Genomic DNA, 26,428 nt, shown 5'->3' on the forward strand with positions numbered 1-26,428 from the left:
TTGGAAAAGACAAGGGTCTGAATACATTCCAAATGCACTGTACATAGCAAGGTTCTCTCTCCCTCTACGGTTGTCACCGAAAAAGATTTACGAGGTGTCATAATGGTTGTCACTAGTTACCACAACCACAAAGTAATAAACCCTGACGATTTCTAAAATGTCTCTTCCTCGGAGCGCGAGGCTTCCACCGAGGGTTAGGATAAAGATGAGTTTGTGACAGTAGGAGTAAAAAAATTTTTTTAAGTGGACCTTTGCCTTTTGGCTGATCCATCTGTGGTTTCAGGGTGGGTGAAAACAGAGTTGGGTGCTGTGGATAATTGTTTGTGTTTCTGCTGGTCAGACGGAGCAGGCACTCCGCGTTAAACGAATGGGGACAAGAGAGGTGAATTGTTTTGCTCTCAAGGAAAGGGCGCCATTGTGATTACTGGGGTAGAGGTAAATATGAAAGATGAGCAACTGAAGGGGACGATTCCCGGTGTTTGTGATGCTCGTTGTTTGGTGCGACGCAGACAGGGTGGCGTGAGTGGTGTCTGTCTTTGCCCGACAAAGTGATGTTAGGATATATAAGTTATCCCGTATGAGCTTTGTGCTGAATACATTACGCTGTTACAGGTGTCAAGCTTATGGGTATGTGGCAACAGTGTGTAGCAGGGAGGTTCCTAGGTTTGAGCAGTGTGCAGAAGGGCATGATACAAAGGAATGTGTAGTATTGGGGTAATTAGTGGTACAGTATGTGTTAATTGTAGGGGTGCCCATGTGGCTGGGGATTAGAAATGCCCAGTGCCAGAGAGGCAGGATTGAGGTTTCCAGCGTTAGAATAGCGCAGACGTTGTTGTATGCTGAGTCAGTGAAGAAAGTAGAGGAAGATGGATCAAGGGGGAGGGATCCTGAGAGGAGTGGTGTGAGTAGTAGATCTGTACCAGTACAGAGGGATAGGCCAACTACATTTACATTTACATTTAAGTCATTTAGCAGACGCTCTTATCCAGAGCGACTTACAAACTAGTGATATATGGTTCGGAAAGATTGGATTTTTAGCATTTATAGCAATGGCTATCAACTGAACTGCAGGGATGGAATGTAAGTCACAGAAAATTGAGGTGGTGGTGTGCAGAGAGGTATTTGGGTGTGTGAGACTTGACGTCAGGAGAGTTAGAGGATGTGTTAAGTGGTGGTATCCCATCCTTTCAAGCTATTGGCCTGAGGTAAGAGTAAATAGATTTAAATAGAGGAGTATGGTGATAGGTTTTAAGTGAGTGTAGGGTTAATGGTAGGGTATTTTTTTTTTTTTTTTTATTAATATTAATTTATTATTATTAGGCTTTTTCTCTCATGTTCTAAACTCAGAAAAAAAAGAAACATCCTCTCACTGTCCACTGCATTCATTTTCAGCAAACTTAACATGTGTAAACATTTGTATGAAAATAACAAGATTCAACAACTGAGACATAAACTGAACAAGTTCCAGAAATGGACAGAAATTGAATAATGTGTCCCTCAACAAAGGGGGGGTCAAAATCTAAAGTAACAGTCAGTATCTGGTGTGGCCACCAGCTGCATTAAGTACTGCAGTGCATCTCCTCCTCATGGACTGCACCAGATTTGCCAGTTCTTGCTGTGAGATGTTACCCCACTCTTCCACCAAGGCACCTGCAAGTTCCCGGACAATTCTGGGGGGAACGGCCCTAGCCCTCACCCTCCGATCCAATAGGTTCCAGACGTGCTCAATGGGATTGAGATCCGGGCTCTTCGCTGGCCATGGCAGAACACTGACATTCCTGTCTTGCAGGAAATCATGCACAGAACGAGCAGTATGGCTGGTGGCATCGTCATGCTGGAGGGTCATGTCAGGATGAGCCTGCAGGAAGGGTACCACATGAAGGAGGATGATGTCTTCCCTGTAACGCACAGCGTTGAGATTGCCTTCAATGACAACAAGCTCAGTCCGATGATGCTGTGACACACCGACCCCGAACCATGACGGACCCTCCACCACCAAATCGATCCCGCTCCAGAGTACAGGCCTCAGTGTAACGCTCATTCCTTCGACGATAATTGCGAATCCGATCATCACCCCTGGTGAGACAAAACAGCGACTCGTCAGTGAAGAGCACTTTTTGCCCGGCCTGTCGAGTCCAGCAACGGTGGGTTTGTGCCCATAGGCGACGTTGTTGCCGGTGATGTCTGGTGAGGACCTGCCTTACAACAGGCCTACAAGCCCCCAGTCCAGCCTCTCTCAGCCTATTGCAGACAGTCTGAGCACTGATGGAGGGATTGTGCGTTTCTGGTGTAAATCGGGCAGTTGTTTTTGCCATCCTGTACCTGTCCCGCAGGTGTGATGTTCGGATGTACCGATCCTGTGCAGGTGTTGTTACATGTGGTCTGCCACTGCAAAGAGAATCAGCTGTCCGTTCTGTCTCCCTGTAGCGCTGTCTTAGGCATCTCACAGTACAGACATTGCAAATTAATGCCCTGTCCACATCTGCAGTCCTCATGCCTCCTTGCAGCATGCCTAAGGCACAATCACACAGATGAGCAGGGACCCTGGGCATCTTTCTTTTGGTGTTTTTCGGAGTCAGTAGAAAGGCCTCTTTAGTGTCCTAAGTTGTCATAACTGTGACTTTAATTGCCTACCGTCTGTAATCTGTTAGTCTTAACGACCGTTCCACAGGTGCATGTTCATTAATGGGAAACAGTGTTTAAACTCTTTACAAATGAAGATCTGTGAAGTTATTTAAATTTTTACGAATTATCTTTGAAAGACAGGGTCCTGAAAAAGGGAAGTTTCTTTTTTTGCTGAGTTTATAAGGGAGTTATACTACAGTCGAGTAGGTAGCGGGAGGTCAGGAGAGGAATATGGCGGAAGTGGTTGATGAGTTCGAATTAACCTGTTTGGGCTGCAAGCCCGAATTCGGTACGACAATGACAACAGCTGCAGGGCGCGAAATTCAAAATCTATTTTTTAAAAATATTTAACTTTTACACATTAACAAGTCCAATACAGCATTTGAAAGATAAACATCTTGTCAATCCAGCCAACATGTCCGATTTTTTAAATGTTTTACAGAGAAAACACCACATTTATGTTAGCTCACCACCAAAAACAAAAGTGGACAGACACGTATGGATATGATTATGAAGTATGAATTATGATTCAAGTAGCATGCACAAGCCAACCGAAATAAACTAAAACCAACCTAAAGAGCCCAGAAAAAACTACCTCAGATGACAGTCATATAACATGTTACACAATAAATCTATGTTTTGTTCATAAAAAGTGCATATTTTAGCTATAAATCAGTTTTACATTGATGCTAACATAAATGCTAACACATAGCTAGAGTCTGAATCCAGACGGGAGTAGCCAGAGAAAATACATACACCAACGTCGGCTACTAATTACACCTCATAAAACATTTCAGAAAAACATATGGTGGATAGCTAATGAAAGACAGATATCGTGTGAATAAAGCCAACATTTCCGATTTTTGAAGTGTTTTACAGCGAAAACACAATATATCGTTATATTAGCTAACAACATAAGCTAGCATAAGTCAGCACTAGCATTGGTCAAGCGCTAGCCTAGCACAGTTAGCCCACTTAGCACAGCACAGCTCAACAGATATATGAAAAAGCATCCCAAATTGGGTCTTATCTCTGTTGATATTCCATCGGAATGTTGTAACGGGGTCCAATGTCCAGTAGAGTCTTTAGTTGGGTTCCAGAACGAATTATTTCCCTCTTTGGTTAGCAAGCACGATAGCATTGCGGCGCTACACAGCGTTTCTTCAAAAAATTCTTCCGTCGTATCACATCTAAAGTCCAGAATAAATTGCAATAATATAATTAAAGTATATTGAAAAAACATACTTTAGGATGATTTTGTGACATGTATCAAATAATATCGTAGTCAGACATCATATTCACCGTTATCTACCTTGTTCCAGAAGCCGAGACCAAATTATGCTTCGCGCCCGGATTTTTTTTTTAACTGCGCAGGTCTCACAAGAAGGTGTGTTATTCAGTCCATGGACGAGATATTCGACTCCTTTCAATTCTCACTTCCGCATTACAGCCTGAGGAAGGCGTGTGACGTGTCCCTATGGTCCCAAGTCAAAGGGCCTTTTATAGAGAAGGTCTTAAAGAGACACATCGCATTTTGGAAATCTCAATTCGGCTGGGAAAATGGCTGTAAAAGTATTTCTGTTCGACTTAGAGAAACAATTCAAACCTTTTTAGAAACTATAGACTGTTATCTATCCAACAGTAGTAAATATATGCATATTGGAAAATAAAAAGTTTCTTAGGAGGCCGTTTGAAAATGTGCACACATTTTCCAGTTTTTTCAATATTCAGCTTGCAGCCCAAACAAGCAGCACGTCAAGTAAATTTGACGAATGTTCTGAGTGGACAACAGTAAAATCAAAAACTGGAACAAAGAGGATAATTGTCTGAAATTGGAGTGGATGATGCGTGCTTAAATGATAATGAATCACTTCTTGTTGGGAAGCGGTTGTTCAGTAAGGATGCAGATGTGGGAAACCAGTTTGAGGTGTTGAAAATGGTGACGTTTTTGCTTGGAAAACTGGAGTCTGTCAGAATGACCAGGAGTGGTCATATTTTGATTCATTGTATTTCTGACGAGCAGAGGAAGATTGCAGTTGGCCTCAAAAGAATCCGGACAACATAATATTGTATTTTGGACTTCGGAGTAGAGCACCCGTCAAAGGAGTCACCTCAGGGGTGACGACGGATGTTTAGGTTGAACACCCGAAGAGAATTCCTGGTGCGGTTGGTGCCCGGCGTCTGACCCGCAGGCTGAATGGAGAAAAATAAGAAAGTCTGTCGGTACTGTCGTTTATTGATTAAGTGCAATTACCTACGCATGTGAACCTTGGTTATGAAAGATTCGTCGTAAGAGCTTTTGTACCCAAACTACCGCTGTGTAAAAATTGTAAAGGATTTGTCCCTGTTTCAAGTGTGTGCAGACGAACAGAGTATACTGAAGAATGGCGTGTAGAAGGACAACGGTGTTGCAGTTGTGATGGGGATCATGATCCTGAGTTCCTGGAGTGCCCTGTAAGGGCGAAGTAAATTGTGGTGGCAAAAGTCAGAGAGGTCAATCGAATCTCCTATGAGGAGGCGATCAAAAGAATTGAGAAAAAAAGTGATGCCAGTGAAGAGATGGTGGTGGATACCCCACAGCCTATATTAAATGTTTGCTGCCAGACAAAAGATACCCTGTGTGTCAAAAGTTTTTTTTTGTGGAATCCTTTGCAGATGTGAAGCGGAACTGAGGACGGGATGGAAGATGGTGCAAACGGAGGTTTTGTTTGCAACTGATAGTGAGTCAAGTGAAGCTAATAGTAAAGAAAGTGAGAATGAGTGGGTTACAGTGGCGATGAAAAATGGAAACAAGAGAAGTTAATTAAGAAAGCTATGTTGGAAAATAGGAAACCACTAGACTCGTTTTTGGTCGGAGTCAGGGTTTTGGATCAATGCTATTTGGAAAATCTGTTTAACGTCTCCAGGAAAATCTGGAATGTGTTGGAGGAAAGTGTGGATTTGGTGAGACTAACAAGAAGGGGTCTTATTTTTTTGTGACGGTCTGTGGAGCAGAAGAAGAGTGTTTAAAGACTGAAAAAGACATCGGAGTGGAATGTTTCCTGCATGGATTTCCGTAGCAGTGCGCCTATCAAGGGGGTTATTTCTGGGGTGGCGCAAGAAATATAGACAGAGGATAATACTGAAGACATCGATGGAGTGGTTGGTACACGTCGACTGACTTGTATGGTGGGCAGAGAAAAGAAATTCACTTCATCCATGCTACTGTTCTTTGATGAAGAGTCTCTCCTTTCTCACATAAAGTTTGGATTCATGACATACCCTGTAAGCGCTTTTGTGCACAAGCCCCTTCAGTGTGATAAATGTAAAAGAGTTGGTCATGTGTCAAGTGTGTGCAGAAGGGAAGAATATCGTATGCCAGATGAAGGGAAATGCTGCAACTGTGGAGGTGAGCATGCGCCTGAATTCTTGGAGTGCCATGTTAGGGTGAAGGAGAATGAGGTGGCAAGGGTAAGGAGTGTCCAGCGTGTATCCAATTTGGAGGCGGTGAGAAAATTGGAAGGAATGAGTGGGAAAGAAAGGGAAAGGGCAGGGAAGAAACAATAGTAGTAGAGTCACCACAACCAGTGAAGGTTTCTCATCAACCGAGGGATAGTGAAATGCTACATGTTAAAATGGTGGACTTTGTATAATTTATTGCAATAGTTATTAACTGTACAGCACAAGCGGAGAAGAAGTCTAAGAAAATTGGAATCACTGTGAATGCCGCTGAACCTTTTTTGGGGTCTTCATGACTTCACAGCTGAGGCAGTGCAATAAATCCTGTCGGTGAATGTACCATCATCACAGGCCCCTGAGACTGTGTAGGGGTGTATTTTGGAGTGGACTGTGATTGAAGAAGTGTGATTGGTTTTCTTAGTTGATGTGTTTTATTTTGTATGATGTCGTTTACCCCTTTCCCGAAATGTTGTTTTGTTTGTTTCTTATACAATACCGCGTCCAGCTGGTGGCGGTAATATGCCATTACAATTGGATCCCAACCGACGTTAAACACCACCGAAGAAGAGAAGAAGAAGAAACGCCGTTTCCACGCGGCATTGTAGGTGGGTGGCGGATGTGTAATCGCCAATATATCATAGATAAGAGGTGTAGGTGGCAGTAATGCCACATTTATTGGATGCCAACCGCGGTTAAACCTCATCGTAGAAGAAAAAAATATATATTCTTAAAATTTGATTTTAAACCTATCCACACGGTTAACCTTATGCCTAACCCTAAATTAAGATTTAAAAGCACATTTTTGTTTTCATACATTTGTATAAAAATTATACGATATATATCCCATTTTGACTTTGTGGCTGTGCTATCTAGTGGAAAGCATCACAATAGGAGTAGCCAGGTAGCTACGTTGTGTAACTTCGCGATTTGTAAGTATCATAGCTAGGCTAAAGACATTAACATTACTTTTTGTAATCTCGATGTAATTGTAATGTAAGTGGTGAAATGGGTGATCTTTGAGACGTTATACCAGCCTCGTTTCATTGATCGAGACTAGACTATTTTCTGTCAACAATGAATTTGCTGTCGACAACGTTCCTGATACAACTATCTAGCTAATTAGCTCGCTACTAGCTCGAGAATTTAACTAGTTAGTAAGGTTGCAACTTGTACTCTAAATAAAGCAAGATTGAACTGCTAACGTTATTGGTACTAGCCAATAAACGTTACATAGCTAACTCACGTTAGTTAGTTAACTCTGCTAACGTTCAAATTATGAGTCTGTAATCTAGCGAATGTTAGCTATTGGACCTAATTTGGTAGAATAACTACAGCAGCTAGAGAGAGCTAAATGGATTATTTTCAAATCAAGTCATGACATATTCTATTTAGTTAGTTAGCTACTGGTAAGTGTGTAGTTTAGAGCTGAAATAGTCTTCGAAATAGATAGCCATAGCTACAGATTAAAGAGCTATGTGTAATTTTGCAATCTGTTGACATCTCTTTCCCCGTGTGTATCTGTGTATTTGCACTGCAGTTGAATCAGATGGTTTAATCGTTCTGTCTCAAGATGTAACAGGATGCCAGTAGAAGATACTGAGGACCAGGTTCCTATTTCCCTCTCCAACCCGGCGAGTGCTGCTCTCACCCCGGGAGGAATGGAGGAGGATGGGGCCAACAGAGGAACCGCTGGATGCTCAATCTCCATCACTGGGACCAGCCAGGGGGACGCTGAGCAGCCAGCAATGGCCTGCCCAGATAGCACTGGATCTGGGGAGGGTAGCAGTGGTAAGACGACGGATAGTCTGGGTTCACAAACTCAAATCAAATGTTCCAGTGAAACGCTTACTCACAAGCCCTTAACCAACAATGCCGTTTTAAGAAATATAAGTGAAAAGTAACAAATAAAGAACAGCAGTAAAATACCAGTAGCGAGGCTATATACAGGGGGAACCGGTACAGAGTCAATGTGTGGAGGCACAGGTTAGTCGAGGTAATTGAGGTAATATGTACATGTAGGTAGAGTTAAAGTGACTGCATAGATAATAAACAGAGTAGCAGCAGCGTAAAAGGGGGGGATTACAAATAGTCTGGGTAGCCATTTGATCAGCTGTTCAGAGTCTTATGGCTTGAAGGGGGAAGCTGTTAAGAAGCCTTTTGGACCTAGACTTGGTGCTCCAGTACCGCTTGCCGTGTCGTAGCAGAGAGAACAGTCTGACTAGGGTGGCTGGAGTCTTTGACAATTTTAGGGCCTTCCTCTGACACCTGTCCGGTATAGAGGTCTTGGATGGCAGGAAGCTTTTCCCCAGTGATATACTGGGCTGTGTGTACTACCCTCTAGTGCCTTGTGGTCGGAGGCCGAGCAGTTGTCATACCAGGCAGTGATGCAACCAGTCAGGATGCTCTTGATGGTGCAGCTGTATAACTTTTTGACGATCTGCGGACCCATGCCAAATCTTTTCAGCCTCCTGAGGGGGAATAGGCTTTGTCGTGCCCTCTTCACGACTGTCTTGGTGTGTTTGGGTGATGTGGACACCAAGGAACTTGAAGCTCTCAACCAGCTCCACTACAGCCCCGTCGATGAGAATGGGGGCGTGCTTGGTCTTCCTTTTCCTGTAGTCCACGATCATCTCCTTTGTCTTGATCACGTTGAGGGAGAGGTTGTTATCCTGGCACCACATGACCATGTCTCTGACCTCCTTCCCTATAGGCTGTCTCATCGTTGTCGGTGATCAGAACTACCACTGGTGTGTCATCAAACTTAATGATGGTGTTGGGAGCCGTACCTGGGAGTACATGAGGGGACTGAGCATGCACCCCTGAGGGGCCCCCGTGTTGAGGATCAGTGTGGCAGATGTGTTGTAACCTACCCTTACCACCTGGGGCAGCCCATCAGGAAGTCCAGGATCCAGTTGCAGAGGGAGGTGTTTAGTCCCAGGGTCCTTAGCTTAATGAGTTTTGAGGGCACTATGGTGTTGAATGTTGAGCTGCAGTCAATGAATAGCATTCTCACATAGGTGTTCCTTTTTTCCAGGTGGGAAAGTGCAGTGTGGAGTGCAATAGAGATTGCATCATCTGTGGATCTGTTGGGGTGGTATGCAAATTAGAGTTACGTTAGTCTTCTTGGGCACATGGACTATGGTGGTCTGCTTGAAACATGTTGGTATTACAGACTCCGTCAGGGTCAGTTTGAAAAGGTCAGTGAAGACACTTGCCAGTTGGTCAGCGCATGCTCAGAGTACACGTCCTGGTAATCCGTCTGGCCTTGTGAATGTTTACCTGTTTAAAGGTCTTACTCAAGTCGGCTACGGAGAGCGTGATCAAACAGTCTTCTGGAACAGCTGATGCTCTCATGCATGCTTCAGTGTTGCTTTTCTCGAAGCGAGCATAGATGTAATTTAGCTCGTCTGGTAGGCTCGTGTCACTGGGCTGTGCTTCCCTTTGTAGTCTGTGAAACATAAGATATTACAGTTTTTAATGTCCCGTTAGTAGGATATTCGTGATCGTAGCTCGTCTATTTTGTTATCCAAGTACGTTGGCTAATAGGACTGATGGTAGAGACAGATTACCCACACGCCTGTCGGATCCTTATAAGGCACCGCGACCTACGTCCCCGATATCTCTGTCTCTTTCTCATGCGAATTACGGGGATTTGGGCCTTGTCGGGTGTCTGAAGTAAATCCTTCACGTCCGACTCGCTAGTACGAGGTGAGCAATCGTTGTCCTGATATCTAGAAGCTCTTTTCGATTATAAGAGACGGTGGCAGAAACATGTACAAAAAAGTTATAAATAACAATTGGTTAGGAGAACGTGTGGAGACCTCCGTCGCCATTATATCATTACTCCTCTGTTGTTCTTAGTGACAGTGACTGTGTGTGTCTGTACTCTGTTCTTAGCCATTAAGAAGTCTGGAGCCCTGCTACACATTGACCGTCAGCGTATCCAGGCTGTGAGTGCCAGCTCCGGGGCTGCAGAGCTGCAGGGTCTGGGTGTCGCCGTGTACGACCAGGATGTGTTGGAGCAGGGGGTCTTGCAGCAGGTGGACCAGGCCATACACGAGGCCAGCCAGGCTGCAGCCAAGGCCGAGGCAGAGAAGGAGTACCAGTCTGTACTGGACGATGTCAGGTATGGCCTTTGGCTAGGCTGGGTGAAGGTTAATCTAGCTAAGTCTAAGGGTTATAACTGGGTTGGTAGAGTACAGGAGAGGTGCTGGTGTATAATTGTAGTTGGAGCAGGTATTGGTCAGGCTGTACCCGTGTCAGTTCTGTACTAATGTATGTGTGTGTGTGTTCCAGGTCATGTATGGCAGCTCTGAAGCACATTAATAAGATCATAGAACAGCTGACTCCCTACGCTACTTCCAGTAAAGACATTAACAGGAAGATGGAGTCTGTCAGACGGCAGAAAGAGAACAAGGTGAGGAAAACTGCTGTCAGGAATGTGGCTGTGCTATGCAAGCCGTGATCCACTGTTCTTCAATGGATTAGCTCTTGTTAAGTTTACTAGTGTCCGCTTGCTGCAGATCCTCTTGTGGCCAGCACTTTCTGTCTCCTGATTTGATGCTCCTCCTGTCCTTTATAAGTGATGATGGGGCTGGTTATGATGATGATGATGTTGATGATGATGATGATATTCAAGATGAAGATGTCTCTCTGCAGGAGAAGCAATTGAAGAAGATCAGAGCAAAGCAGAGGAGACTACAGGCCATCCTGGGGGGAGAGGACACACAGAAGATAGAGGCTGAGCTACTGCTGGAGGACGATGGGGACGAAGGTCAGTTACTTCTCACTAGAGGGATCTTGATTGCCCTGTCCCATTCTTTGCACATTCGCCGTACTCTATGGTCTCTATTTTAAGAATGTGAAATGTCAGAATAATAGTAGAGAGAATTATTTCAGCTTTTATTTCTTTCATCACATTCCCAGTGGGTCAGGAGTTTACATACACTCAATTAGTATTTGGTAGCATTGCCTTTTAAATTGTTTAACTTGGGTCAAACGTTTCGGGTAGCCTTCTACAAGCTTCCCACAATAAGTTGGGTGAATTTTGGCCCATTCCTCCTGACAGAGCTGGTGTAACAGAGTCAGGTTTGTAGGCCTCCTTTCACTCACCCGCTCTGCCCACTAATGTTCTATAGGATTGAGGTTAGGGCTTTGTGATGCCCATTCCAGTAACTTGACTTTGTTGTCCTTAGGGCCATTTTGCCACAACCTTGGAAGTATGCTTGAGGTCATTGTCCATTTTGAAGACCCATTCGCGACCAAGCTTTAACTTCCTGACTGATCTCTTGAGATGTTGCTTCAATATATCCACATAATTTTCCTCCCTCATTAAGCCATCTATTTTGTGAAGTGCACCAGTCCCTCCTGCAGCAAAGCAACCCCACAATATGATACTGCCAACCCTGTGCTTCACGGTTGGGATGGTGTTCTTTGGCTTGCAAGCCACCCCCTTTCTCTTCCGAACATAACAATGGTCATTATGGTCAAACAGTTCTATTTTTGTTGCATCAGACCAGAGGACATTCCTCCAAAAAGTACAATCTTTCTCCCCATGTGCAAACAGTAGTCTGGCTTTTTTATGGCAGTTTTGGAGCAGTGGCTTCTTCCTTGCTGAGCGGCCTTTCAGGTTATGTCATAATAGGACTTGTTTTACTGTGGATATACATACTTTTGTACTTGTTTACTCCAGCATCTTCACAAGGTCCTTTGCTGTTGTTCTGGGATTGATTTGCACTTTTCGCACCAAAGTACGTTCATCTCTAGGAGACAGAACGCGTCTCCTTCCTGAGCAGTATGACAGCTGTGTGGTCCCATGGTGTTTATACTTGCGTACTATTGTTTGTACAGATGAAGGTGGTACCTTCATGCATTTGGAAATTGCTCCCAAGGATGAACCAGACTTGTGGAGCTACTTTTGTCTTTTTCTGAGGTCTTGGCTGATTTCTTTTGATTTTCCCATGATGTCAAGCAGAGGCACTGAGTTGGAAGATAGACCTTGAAATACATCCAATCAAAAGCGTCTAAAGCCATGACACAATTTTCTGTAATTTTCCAAGCTGTTTAAAGGCACAGTCAATTTAGTAAACTTCTGACTCACTAACAGACTTGCCAAAACTATAGTTTGTTAAAGATATACCTCTCCTTAATGCAACCGCTGTGTCAGATTTCAAAAAAACTTTACGGAAATATAAACCATGCAATAATCTGAGACGGAGCTCAGGTGATTAGCCAAATTAGCCACCATGTTGGACTCAGCAGAAACCAGAAAATACATGATAAATGTTTCCTTACCTTTGAGGAATTCATCAGAAGGTAGTCCTATGAATCCCAGGTCCACAATAAATGCTTTATTTGTTCGTTCATGTCTGTTATTTATATCAAATTAGCTACTTTCGAATTGTTTACCAAAACCCTTACCAAAGTCTCAAAGCGCGACCACTATAACGTGACGAAATATGGTGCATTCGGAGAGTTTTCAGACCGCTTCACTTTTTCCACATTTTGTAATGTTATAGCTTTATTCTAAAATTGATCAAATTAAGCCATAAAGTCGAAGGAATTGTCCATTGCGCTCCGAGACAGGATTATGTCGAGGCACAGATCTGGAGAAGGGTACCAAAAATTGTCAGCAGCATTTGAACGTCCCCAAGAACATAGTGGACTCCATCATCCTTAAATGGAAGAAGTTTGGAACCACCAAGACTCTTCCTAGTGCTGGCCGCCCAGCCAAACTGAGCAATTGGGGGAGAAGGGCCTTGGTCAGGGAGGTGACCAAGAACCCGTCGGTCACTCTGACAGAGCTCCAGGGTTCCTCTGTAGAGATGGGAGAACCTTCCAGATGGACAACCATCTCTGCAGCACTCCACCAATCAGGCCTTTATGGTTGAGTGGCCAAACGAAAGCCAGTCCTCAGAAAAAGGCACATGACAGCCCGCTTGGAGTTTGGCAAAAGACACCTAAAGGAGACTCAGCCACGAGAAACAAAATTCTCTGGTCTGATGAAACCAAGATTGAACTCTTTGGCCTGAATGCCAGGTGTCACGTCTGGAGGAAACCTGGCACCATCCTTACGGTGAAGCATGGTGGTGGCAGCATCATGCTGTGGGGATTTTTTTCAGCGACAGAGACTGGGAGACTAGTCAGGATCGAGAGACAGTTTAGCAGAGCAAAGTACAGAGAGATCCTTGATGAAAACCTGCTCCAGAGCGCTCAGGACCTCAGACTGGGGCAACGGTTCACCTTCCAACAAGACAATGACCCTAAACACACAACTAATACAAAGCAGGATGGCTTCGGCCAAGTCTCTGATTGTCCTTGAGTGGCCCAGCCAGAGTCCGGACTTGAACCCGATCGAACATCTCTGGAGAGACCTGAAAATAGCTGTGCAGCGACGCTCCCCATCCAACCTGACAGAGCTTAAGAGGATCTGCAGAGAAGAATGGGAGAAATACCAAAATACACAGTGCATTCAGAAAGTATTCAAACCCCTTGACTTTTTTCACATTTTGTTTCGTTACAGCCTTATTCTAAAATGGATTAAATTGTTATTTTCCCTCCCTGTGTAATGATCATGCTGTTTAATCAGCTTGTTGATATGCCACACCTTTTAGGTGGAAGGATTATCTTGGCAATGGAGAAATGCTCATTAACAGGGATATAAACAAATTTGTGCACAACATTTGAGAGAAATAAGCTTTTTGTGCGTATGGAACATTTCTGGGATTTTTTTTTTTCAGCTCATGAAACATAGGACCAACACTTTACATGTTGCGTTTATATTTTTGTTCAGTGTATATATAATGGTGTGTATGGACAGTATATGAATAGAAAATGTGTGTACAGCAGTAGTTATAATAGGACGAGCCATGACTACAATACAGTATATACATATAAAGTGGGTAAAACAGTATGTAAACATGAATAAAATATTGAACCTGTTTTGTTCTAACAGAGCCCGGCCCGTCTGCTCTGGGCAGTATGCTGATGCCGGCACAGGAGACGGAGTGGGAGGAGCTAATCCGGACGGGTCACATGACACCGTTTGGAACGAGGGTCCCTCAGAAGGAGGAGAAGAAGGAACCACGCAAGTTCATGCTGTCTGAAAACTCTGGCTTCGACGCTGTAGGTGGATCTTTTTTTTTCATTGATGGGTTGATCGGTTGATAAGTTGATTGATTGTGTTATTGTTATTGTTCAGTACCTGGCAGACCAAGCTAAGATGGCGGTGGACAGGAAGAGACCTGCACCCCTAAAGCAGAAGAAGAAGACTGCTGTGGGCAAGGAAGGGAAAAAGACCAATGGAGCGGTGGGTGATTGTGTGTGTGTGGAGATTTCGGTACCATTAATTCCTGAATCTGTGACTCTATGGCTACTTATGGTGAAAAGCATTATATCTTAATGCATTTCATGATTATTATTATGACTATGCTTATCATCATTCATACCATTACTAGGCTCTCCCCTCCTTCTCTGTGGATAAGAAGCTCCAGAAGCGAATGCGTAAGCTACAGAGAACCGCTCTGAAGGCCCACTCTAAGGCCCCGGCTAAGAGGGTCACGCCGATCCCCAAGCCCAGGACGAAGCTTCAAGCTGGGGGCGATGAGATGGACAGCGAGGGGTCTGAGTACCTCCCCAGTGATGAACTGATGGACCCCGAGAGAGAAGAGCGGGAGGACCGAGACGAGGGCTGGGGAGAGGAGGATGAGGTTGACTACTATGAGTTAAAGCCCTACAGGAAGAAGAGTGAAGAAAAAGGGGGGAAGAAGGGGAAAAGGAGAGCGAGTGACGAGGAGTATTACCCCGACAGCTCAGAGGAAGACGAGGGTTCAGGGAAAAAGGGAAAAGAGAAGAGGAAGAAAGACGACGGAGATGTGGAGTCCTATAAACAGAGGATACGGTAAAAAAAAAACACGCCTTCACAAACAGATTATATGATAAACACACACCTTCTACCTGTAAATGTACCTCATCAGCATCCAGGCTGCCAACACCAACTTTGGAACATTCCTATGAAAACACATTCAGACATAGATGAGCTGGGCAGGGTAGTTTGTCCCATCTAAGTAACATTGGTAGTAGTGGAAAAACTGATGTTAATGGTGTAGCCTAATCACTAGTAGGTTTGTCCTTACCTCTTAGTTACCCCCCGTGGCATAGATTAAATAAATGTAATTGAATTTCAAAGGAAATTAAAATTACAGGACTAACCTACTAGTGACTAGCTACACCTTTAACATCAGTGTTATTGTAATGTAGGCCTGGTTGGGGTTGGGATTGGGGTTGGGAGGGATGTTTTGGAGAGACACGCAAGACTATATTCTTTGAGCTTTTCAAATCAAAGCGTTGCAGTTTTATCAGTTAGGCTGTATCAATATGTTGAAAAGTAAGTCTAAATGAATGAACTAAGCCTTATTGTTTTGTCATACTTATTTAATTAGAAATCGACTATAATATCGTAAATAAGCACAAATTGCAGTCTGTAGTTATAATCGTTTCACACCGTTAATGACTAGATATCGGATATCGAGATATTTGGAGTAGCACTTTGTAGAAGAGGTCTCCCCAAATATCCTCCCCCAACCCTACTGCACACATTTAATATTAAGACAGTGCTAACAAGATTACATATTTATAGACACTAACTAAATAGTGTTGGCAGGTGTCCTTTCTCTGCACTACAAGCTACACAGTTGGAATGATAATACAACATCACTGTTCTGGGTACTTATGGTAGGGGGGGTCATTCCCTGTCGTTTCAGCAAGCCATGACACCCAACCTCTCAGATTGTTCTGAAATAGTTTCCGTAGTTATAAACAAATACGATTAGCATTCCTGAAAATATTATTTTGTCGAAATGTAATTTGATCTCTCTGAAATAAATGTATTGCACTCAATTGTCCATTTAAACTTAGAAGAGTCATATCTTCAATAAATGGTACTGAACATTTGGTTTGGACCATAATTCTTCATAACAATGAGTAAGCAGGGTTCTGCGCTAACTTTTTCCAACTGGTGGCACCAGCACATTTGATAATGACTTGGCCTGTGTCCCATAATGTGCCTGCATTCCATACAGAACTGGGCTAATAATGACTAGCTGTCTTTTTAAATTAGCATGCCCTTGTGTTCTTACATTGATTTGGATAGATTTACTGTAACGGCATAGAAAATGGTGTTAAAATAAAGTGCAAAATGTATTTATTTTAGATTTCTGAACTAATAAGTGCCATGTGTTAATTTCTGCGAAATTCTCTAGGGCAGAATTGGGGAGAAAATGCAGGTTTTTGCTCTCAAAACACAATTGAATGTTCTAAATCCACAATAATGCTTAAACCACACCAGGGGACCATTGTTTAGGTCTGGGGAAAATCTAAGAAATGTTAAAAAGAAAAAAAATAATGGTTTAGCTACCCTTCGGTTCAGGTGTGCACCAGCCAGACAGTTGTGTTTGGCTAGCGGTGTTTCTGTAGCGCACTTGTGATGGAGTCTTCAAAACAAATGGCCACTGGATTGATTCAAATGATCATGATTCTGCCAGTAGGGCATAGACTACTTTCTAGTTCTTCTGCTGATGTGTGTGCGTCTGGGAGCGATACTCTATCTATTCGACTATGTTCCTTTCGGCAGGGTTAATTCTTGCCTGGCCCCCGAACAAAACTCTTTATCTATACCCCTCTAACAATATCACGATAATTGTATCTTTCATTTGCGGGCTGATCAAGTAGCCTATGCATGGTTCATACAGACATTGGCAAGTCAAATTCAAGGACTTTTTCAAGCACTTCATTGTAATTTCCCATTGAATTGTTGTAATAGCCTATAATAGGCCCAAAATGTATATATAAAAAAACATGCATAATGATTTTAATAGGCCTACCCGCCGCATTAAAATTCACACTATTTTTACGTTCTAAAATATGTTGAAATAATGTGGGCATTGTCATACTAAATCGACTGCGTCCTCCCGACACACACACTAATGAAGTCTGTCCATGTGGTAGCCAGTCAGTCTCGCCATTTGAGATGTTGAAGAGTTATTGAGGGATTACTGTATCATGTGTTAAAACGAAAAGCTATTTAAAACCCGATCCCCTTTGTAATGGAACGCATTGTATGGAGAATTAAGTCGAAGGAAACATTCGTTGTTGTCTTGCTCATAATAACCGCATATGGTTTTTACCGCAACGGACTAGGGCAAACACCCTTCATTTGAGACGGTGGGAAACAAACGGAAGTGCCAATATCTCTCATAAAATCTGATCAGAAATGAAGTCGCAGAATAATTATATTGGAGCAGTGAAACTTTTAAATTGGCTACCATAAAAATTACTTCAAGGACCAAAGAGCCTAGAGGCAATGTCGGATTTTCAAGGTAGGCTATTCCATGATGACTGAATTGCGCATTGCAAATATTCAAACGAGACTGAACTTTTTAAATTCCTGATTTGCATACACATTCTTGCCTTGGCATTTACTGGTAGATATCACAACTTGGAACATCTTTCTACCGCTCTCGGTCTTCGCTCCACGCAACAACCAACTGCCCGACAATATCTATAGGCTATATGAGTGCAGCGAGCGTGTGATAAGTACTTGATATAACGAACTTTCTAGGCACAGACTGTTCAACATCGAGTCCTGACACACACTGCCATGGGCATTCCTGTGCTGTTGTTGGTTTATTTTTGGTAAATTGCACATTACTGTTTAAATAAATCATGATGATTTTAAAAAAGCTAATTGTGAACCAAAAACGAACCTGATTATCAATGTTTGTCGCATTGCCAAGGCAAACTGGTCGCAGTATCGAAACCTCGTAAGACATTAAGAATCCAATAAAATGGTCAAAAGCTACCCACAGCTACCCAAAATGGTCAAAAGCTACCCAAAAGCTACCCCCCCCCCCCCCCACACACACACACACACACACACACACACCAATCCCACCCCAATAACCAGTATACAATATTCGTTTTCTATGTTTAACAAGTATACTGAACAAAAATATAAACGCAACATGCAACAATTTCAAAGATTTGAGTTACAGTTCATATAAGGAAATTAGTTTATTGAAATAAATTCATTAGGCCCTAAACTATGGATTTCACATGACTGAGAATATAAATATGCATCTGTTGGTCACAGATACCTTCTTTTAATAAAAAAAAAAGTAGTGGACGAGGATCAGAAAACCAGTCAGTATTCTGGTGTGACCACCATTTGCCTCATCAAGCTCGACACATATCCTTCACATATAGTTCATCAGGCTGGTGATTGTGGCCTGTGGAATGTTGTCCCACTTCTCTTCAATGGCTGTGCGACGTTTCTGGATATTGACTGGAACACACTGTTGTACACGTCGATCCAGAGCATCCCAAACATGCTCAATGAGTGACATGTCTGGTGAGTATGCAGGCCATGGAAGAACTAGTACATGTTCACCTTCCAGGAATTGTGTACAGATCCTTGTATCTCTGTGCATTCAAATTGCCATCGATTAAAAAGCAATTGTGTTTGTTGTTCGTAGCTTATGCCTGCCCATACCATAACCCCACCGCCACCATGGGGCACTCTGTTCACAACGTTGACATCAGCAAACCGCTCGCCCACACGATTCCATACACTTGGTCTGTGGTTGTGTGGCCAGTTGGACGTACTACCAAATTCTCTAAAACAACGTTGGGAGGTGGTAGAGAAATGAATATTACATTCTCTGGCAACAGGTCTGGGGACATTCCTGTAGTCAGCCTGCCAATTGCACACGCCCTCAACTTTAGTCATCTGTGGCGTTGTGTGACATAACTGCGCATTTTAGGGTGGCCTTTTATTGTCACCAGCACAAGGTGCACCTGTGTAATGACCATGCTGTTTAATCAGCTTCTTGATATGCCACCGCTGTCAGGTGGATGGATTATCTTGGCAAAGGAGAAATGCTCATCAACAAAGATGTAAACAAATTTGTGCTCAACATTTTTGAGAAATAAGCTTTTTGTGCATATTGAACATTTTTGGGATCTGTTATTTCAGCTCATGAAACATGGGACCAACACTTTACATTTTATATTTTTGTTCAGTGTAGTTTAAAGATGTGGTATGCAGTATTGCTTCTTCATCCCTTGTGATGTATTTCCTGTGAATCTGGTTATGTCCCCCCCCCATTTAGAGAAATGAGCCATTGAAGTCACTTCCATAATTTAGTGTTTAAGTACCAGGTTTTTCCCACTAGATGTCGCTTTTCCTGCTGCTGCCAGCACAATAGCTTTTGCTCATGATGAAAATAAATAGTGTGGTCAGTTTACCCTTTTCTTAGCAACCTAATGCTTCAACGCAACTCTCCTTAAATAGTCCAAATGGCAGTTCATATGAAGGCTTTTTTCTACAAGCCCAAAACGTTGATGGAGAAAAATGTTGTGAAGAGTCCTAATAAAAGAATACAATTATAAGCCACTGCATGGCAGTTGTATATTTTTCAATACAATATTTAGAGAACATCTCTATATGTAGTGTGATTAGTGACATTTACCTTTAAACCCACCCCAATACAATTACCCTTGCAGAACACGATACAGTGTGTGTTTGGGACTTTAACTCTTTGAAGACCATTAGAGAACATAACATTGAAACCCTGGACACAAATTTAGCCTAAGAGAAGGACACACTGAATTGCTTTCATAGAGGACTGGGTTGAATTGTGAGGATGACTGCACAATTTATTTTCACCATGAGCAAAATATATTGTTTTTTTTAACCTAAAGTTGCTAAGAAAATGTTTTATCCATTTAATAAACACAGGAGACCAGCAAAATGGATAAACGTATCAGGAACAGCAGCATCTAGTGGGAGAAACGTTGTACTTTCACACTAAATAATGGAAGAACTGTTTTCCATTCGTGCCGGCTGCGCTAATCAACCGGTTGCATACTCGTTTTCAACCGGCTACTTTTTCCACTTCATATTAACTAGACAATTTTTTTTATTTAAGTTTCAATTCGCTACTCAAGCCCTCTCCCGCTAGAATGAACAATATGCATCTTCTAGCAATGTATTGAAAGGATAGGCGCCTGTCGGTCACAAAGCGAGCGATGACCGGTAAGGAAGTCTGCTTCATGAAGTCTGTCCAATCTCCCAGTACAATTTGTGTGCGCTGTGGTTGGTTCCCTGCAGTCCAATTTCTTCACAGGGAGTAGGGAAAAAGCATGATGCTCGTGAATTAGCACGTCCCTTGTAATGTCAGTGGTAACAATGAGTCGAAATCCAGTTAGCCTAATTTATATGATTTGTTTTCTGGAACATTTTTCTTTAATTTTGCGTGTTACATGTAAGCCAGCCACGTGGCGTCGTAGCCTACTTGCCAGAAAGTGACGCTAAAGTCAGTGTAGTTTACTGAATCTCATCGGTGAGAGAGCTGCTCATTTGGCTCCCTTATTTACATAGGCTACTGGTAGGCCTAGCTTTTTGCGATTATCTGCAGATAAATTATGGAAATATTCGATGAGAGTGAATCATCACTGCAGCAATAAGTAGTGGAGAGCCTCATTCTGGTCCATGATAATTAGGCCCCTCACGGAATCCAGGCATTAAAAAGGAATAAAACAAAATATATATTTTTTATTGACCTTAGTTAGGGCTGGGAGGTGTACCGGTATTGATGCATGGTGTTTTTTACTTTACCTCCTATACCGGTATTTGAATGTTTGGTTTGTTAAATGTGATAGGCAGTGTGTAACGTTCATTTTTGTAGTTTACTTCGCTACTTGGGTCATCTCTATGCCGCTTTCCACACAGATCTAGCCACGCCCCCTGTCACTCAAGGAGCGCATTTGATGTTCCTCAACCACGAGACAAGTGATGGGCATTCCGGCTCTTTTCAGTGAGCCGGCTCGTTCGGCTCAGCTCACCAAAAAGAGCCGGCTCTTTTGGCTCCCAAACGGCTCTTTAAAAAAAATATGTTTAGTATTTTTTGAAGTCAAACCGTTTGCGATAGTTTGACTATGATTGGTGTTAAAACAATTTTAATTAAATGATCAAATGAAATCAAACTCTACCTTAACCACAATGTATTTAAAAATGCATTGGTTTGTTATGAAAAATAATGCTATTAAACATTTGCATTTAAAGTGTAACATTTTAATGTACACTGCTCAAAAAAATAAAGTGGACACTTAAACAACACAATGTAACTCCAAGTCAATCACACTTCTGTGAAATCAAACTGTCCACTTAGGAAGCAACACTGGTTGACAATACATTTCACATGCTGTTGTGCAAATGGAATAGACAACAGGTGGAAATTATAGGCAATTAGCAAGACACCCCCAATAAAGGAGTGGTTCTGCAGGTGGTGACCACAGACCACTTCTCAGTTCCTATGCTTCCTGGCTGATGTTTTGGTCACTTTTGAATGCTGGCGGTGCTTTCACTCTAGTGGTAGCATGAGACGGAGTCTACAACCCACACAAGTGGCTCAGGTAGTGCAGCTCATCCAGGATGGCACATCAATGCGAGCTGTGGCAAGACGGTTTGCTGTGTCTGTCAGCGTAGTGTCCAGAGCATGGAGGCGCTACCAGGAGACAGGCCAGTACATCAGGAGATGTGGAGGAGGCCGTAAGAGGGCAACAACCCAGCAGCAGGACCGCTACCTCCGCCTTTGTGCAAGGAGGAGCACTGCCAGAGCCCTGCAAAATGACCTCCAGCAGGCCACAAATGTGCAAGTGTCTGCTAAAACGGTCAGAAACAGACTCAATGAGGGTGGTATGAGGGCCCGACGTCCACAGGTGGGGGTTGTGCTTACAGCCCAACACCGTGCAGGATGTTTAGCATTTGCCAGAGAACACCAAGATTGGCAAATTCGCCACTGGCGCCCTGTGCTCTTCACAGATGAAAGCAGGTTCACACTGAGCACATGTGACAGAGTCTGGAGACACCTTGGAGAACGTTCTGCTGCCTGCAACATCCTCCAGCATGACCGGTTTGGGTCAGTCATGGTGTGGGGTGGCATTTCTTTGGGGGCCGCACAGCCCTCCATGTGCTCGCCAGAGGTAGCCTGACTGCCATTAGGTACCGAGATGAGATCCTCAGGCCCCTTATGAGACCATATGCTGGTGCGGTTGGCCCTGGGTTCCTCCTAATGCAAGACAATGCTAGACCTCATGTGGCTGGAGTGTGTCAGCAGTTCCTGCAAGAGGAAGGCATTGATGCTATGGACTGGCCCGCCCGTTCCCCAGACCTGAATCTAATTGAGCACATCTGGGACATCATGTCTCGCTCCATCCACCAACGCCACGTTGCACCACAGACTGTCCAGGAGTTGGCGGATGCTTTAGTCCAGGTCTGGGAGGAGATCCCTCATCCGCCACCTCATCAGGAGCATGCTCAGGCGTTGTAGGGAGGTCATACAGGCACGTGGAGGCCACACACACTACCGAGACTCATTTTGACTTGTTTTAAGGACATTACATCAAAGTTGGATCAGCCTGTAGTGTGGTTTTCCACTTTCATTTTGAGTGTGACTCCAAATCCAGACCTCCATGGGTTGATACATTTGATTTCCATTGATAATTTTTGTGTGATTTTGTTGTCAGCACATTCAACTATGTAAAGAAAAAAGTATTTAATAAGAATTTTTCATTCATTCAGATCTAGGATGTGTTATTTTAGTGTTCCCTTTATTTTTTTGAGCAGTGTATACAAACAAAGTGCATATAAATCTAACCATTCAAAATGAATACAATCTGAACAGCATAATAGAATATTGCACCATATCAAAGAAAAATAAATAACAAGGTGCAAACTGCAGCATCCCACTTAAAACATTAAACTGGTCCCTCTTTTCTTTCTCTTCTTCATTGCCATGTTATAACCAGCAGCACACAGCAATGCTGACCATATTTTTCTTTTATGAGAGATTTGCATTCAGAAATGCAAGCTGCCTCACTTTCGAGGGGCTAATGCAGTTTCTTCTCTCAGTAATTATTTGTCCCGTTTTCGAGAAGACCCTCTGAGAGAATGGATGTGGCCACTATGCAGAGTCTCCCTGTCATGACTTTAGTAAGCCCTGGGCAGACAGAGGCCTTGTTCTTCCACCAGCTCAGAGGATCTGAGGGGCTCCTCCAAATAGGATCGGACCTCCATTATGGAATCTGCTAAGGGATTCCTTCGTGCTGCATCCCCAGTTGCTCTCTCGTCAAACAGCATCCAAACAGCAGACGTTTGTGGCACTACTGCTGGTGCTTCTGCTCCATCTGATCCCTCTTCTTCCTGTTGCCCTGGTGCCTGAGCCAGCTGACTGCTGGGGCTGTCCCTCCCTGCTGCTGAGGTTATTCTTTGAAGAGCCTCGTCAATCGCTCTGGCATCACTGAAGGCTAACTTCTTAAACCTGGGGTCAAGTGCAGCGGTTTCTGATAGCACGTGATTATTTTTCATTCGGTGGAACTTTCTGTCCATTGATGAACACAGTGTGTCCATTAACTCTGTGGTTACATTTGCTTCTCTCTGGCAGCTGGCTGAGATTCACTGTAGACCCTTACACAGGGATATAATTTTTTTAGGCTGTCACATAGCTGACGAGAGAACAGTAACTTATTAGTTCAGGTTCATGTTTTGTCCACTGATACTACATTCTCATCTACTGCTCATATACATATAAAATACTGGATTAAATAATGATGTAGCAATAACTGCGTACTGTGCCTCTCTCCACTGATCTCCACAGTGACCTGCTCAAAGGGTTCCAGGACTCTGCACACCTCCTCCACCACCTCCCATTCCTTTTGGGTCAGAGCATCAATAGGTGCATTGACAATGGCCAGGGTAGAGATGATGGCACCCTTTGACTCAAGAAACCGCTTCAACATATAAAATGTTGAATTCAACCTTGTAGTGCAGTCTTGTTTAGGCCTCAGCTCAGGCATCCCCATCTGGCATGTAGACTTTTTAGTTTTTCAGCACCTACTGTGCTCCTATGGAAGTATTCCACAGCTGCTTTCACTTTGTCCACAGTAGAGGCTTCATCACCTTCAGAGCATCTCTTACAATCAGGTTGATTGTGTGGGCAAGACATGGATAATGGGTCCATTTAAACATTTTCATGGCTTTGGTTATGTTAGCTGCATTGTCGCTAACACAACAGACCACTTTTCCATTTACTTGCCATTCTCTGGCCACTCAACAGTTACTCTACCAAGTTCTCTGAGGCGTGTCTGTCGCTGAACTCAAAGCAGTCCAGAAGACAGCTAGATATTGAAACGTCTTCAATGAAGTGACATGTAACCAACATATAAGAAGTGGTTACCCTTGATGTCCAGCAGTCAGTGGTAAGGCAAACTGCAGTAGCTTTTTGGACTCTTTCTCGCACTGAAGCCTGTGTGCTCTCATACAGTTGTGGAATAAGTGATTTTGAAAGGGTTTTCCTGCTAGGAATTGTGTACATTGGATTTAGATTATTGCTATAATTTCTAAAATCTCTGTCCTCCACGATCAAAAATGGCTGCTAATCGGTGTCAATCATTTTAGCCAGTGCAATATCAATTTGGCCTTGTTTTGCCTCAGACATAGACTTTGGCATAAACTGGTCCATAGAAGACTGCATTGCTGTGGGTTGCGGAGTAGGCCTACTTGACTGAGTGGATACATCTCCACGGGTGAAGGTGCTGGCTCCACCACTATCACTAGCAGGCCCGCTAGTTTCTCAAAGCTCCACTACAGTTAGCTTCACAGTTGGGTGCACAGTTCGCATCTGCCGGTGTAGGTTGTGCGTAGAACCGGCTTTATATGAGATCTTGTTTTGGCAAATTCTACACTGTGCTCTAACATTGTCTACATTATTAAAATGCATCCAAATGCTACTTTGCTTCCGACTCATTTTCCAGCTGTCTTCACAGCTGTCCTTCCTCTCCTCGGCTGCTAAGTGTGTTACTGTGAGTGAGTTGGCTCGGCCCTCCCTCACGCATCTTTGGTTCATTGGTTGACACTGCGTGTCTGATTGACAGGAACAACAGGTGAGGCTGTTAGTCTGAGCAGACAGTCAGAACGAATGTGTGTGCTTGAGCATTTAGGCCTATATTATTATTATTTATTTATTTTTGAATTAGTTAATTCTGTTCATTTAAATCTTTTGATAATTGATATCTTTATTTTATTTTTATAAATAGATTCGGCTCTTCTGATATGCAAGCCGGCTCTTAGAGCCGACTTGTTCTCGAAAGACCCATCCCTACACGAGACACTTGCGTTCAGTCTGCATGGTCAGTGCAGCATATGCAACACTGTTGATGACAACGATGCCGTTGTCACTTTGCTTCTTAATATAAATCTACTAGCATTCTATAATTACACTGTTAGCTTGTTTCTTACATCTGCAAACAGCTAGTTTGTCTTAGCAAGTTGGTCCTAAATCTTGTTAATGCTAATCTCTAGTTAGCTAATACTTGTACTGACTAAGAGCAAGCGTACTTAGCTATACTGCCTGATAATACCAGTGATTGTGTAGACCTAAATCAGCATGTTGTTTGTGCAACAGTGTCTTCTAAATTAACGAGGTAAACGCAAAGAAAGAATATTTTAGCTAAATGAAGTTGCTAGGAGAACATTCAATGTAGCCAAAGATTATAGGGTCCCCTAGGACACCTAACCTAACCTGTCACAATAAATTCCTCCCTGGCATTTTCATTCGTTGTCATGTCAAACAACACTGTATTAAAAGTGCCCACTATTATATTATAACTATATAATTACAATAGACATTCTATTCCCATGATTCCAACAGTTAACCCAAGTGTTTTGCTCTAAATCACAAGTCAAATTGCAACATTTGGTTAAAAATAAGGCCCAGATTACTTGCCCATATCGTGCAGCCCTACGTGGTAGTGTGAAAATGATCTCAAATGCAGGAATTGATGAAAATTATGGCTTTTTGGGGGTTGAAGTTGAATTGAACGGTATAAAACAATCAGAATGGAGAAAGACCCATTGAAATCACTTAGAATGTATGTGTGGCCACCCTATAGTCACACACTACTCATAAAGCAAATTTTGAACTTTTATTATTACATTTATTTTTTTTAAATACTGTAGATTTTTTTTTAAATATGGTGATATATTTTGGCCATATCACCCAGCCATAACCTTAGTAGGGAATCAACTAAATGTATGAAATTAATTATCCCAAGTGTTTCATAACACATGAACAGAATGCATCAGTGATCTGTATTTCCTGCAACTTTCTGAAGAGGCAACGAGAATTCCCCCATGTGTGTCTGAACAACTTTGTGTAGCTTTTAGCGTTGATGCTAATGGAAACATTATTCTGGTAAAAATTCTCAATTAAATGTGAACTACAAAGTAGCCTTTGCTACTGACAATTTG

The 26,428-nt window shown here is 42.9% G+C and overlaps 1 protein-coding gene across 1 annotated transcript in view; it reads left to right on the top strand.

Annotated features, from left to right (window-relative positions):
* Positions 1-6,697: 6,697 nt before the first annotated feature.
* Positions 6,698-26,428, top strand: part of ercc6 (excision repair cross-complementation group 6) — a 53,961-nt gene continuing 34,230 nt past the window's right edge. Inside the window, exons 1-8 of the mRNA XM_055901810.1 lie at positions 6,698-6,992; positions 7,634-7,851; positions 9,961-10,189; positions 10,360-10,480; positions 10,723-10,837; positions 14,018-14,187; positions 14,264-14,371; positions 14,520-14,962. Coding sequence (XP_055757785.1) covers positions 7,644-7,851; positions 9,961-10,189; positions 10,360-10,480; positions 10,723-10,837; positions 14,018-14,187; positions 14,264-14,371; positions 14,520-14,962 — 1,394 coding nt within the window. The 5' untranslated portion in view covers positions 6,698-6,992; positions 7,634-7,643. The remainder of the gene's footprint in view (positions 6,993-7,633; positions 7,852-9,960; positions 10,190-10,359; positions 10,481-10,722; positions 10,838-14,017; positions 14,188-14,263; positions 14,372-14,519; positions 14,963-26,428) is intronic.

Source organism: Salvelinus fontinalis, chromosome 37 (assembly GCF_029448725.1).
Source record: "Salvelinus fontinalis isolate EN_2023a chromosome 37, ASM2944872v1, whole genome shotgun sequence".
Lineage (NCBI taxonomy): Eukaryota > Metazoa > Chordata > Actinopteri > Salmoniformes > Salmonidae > Salvelinus > Salvelinus fontinalis.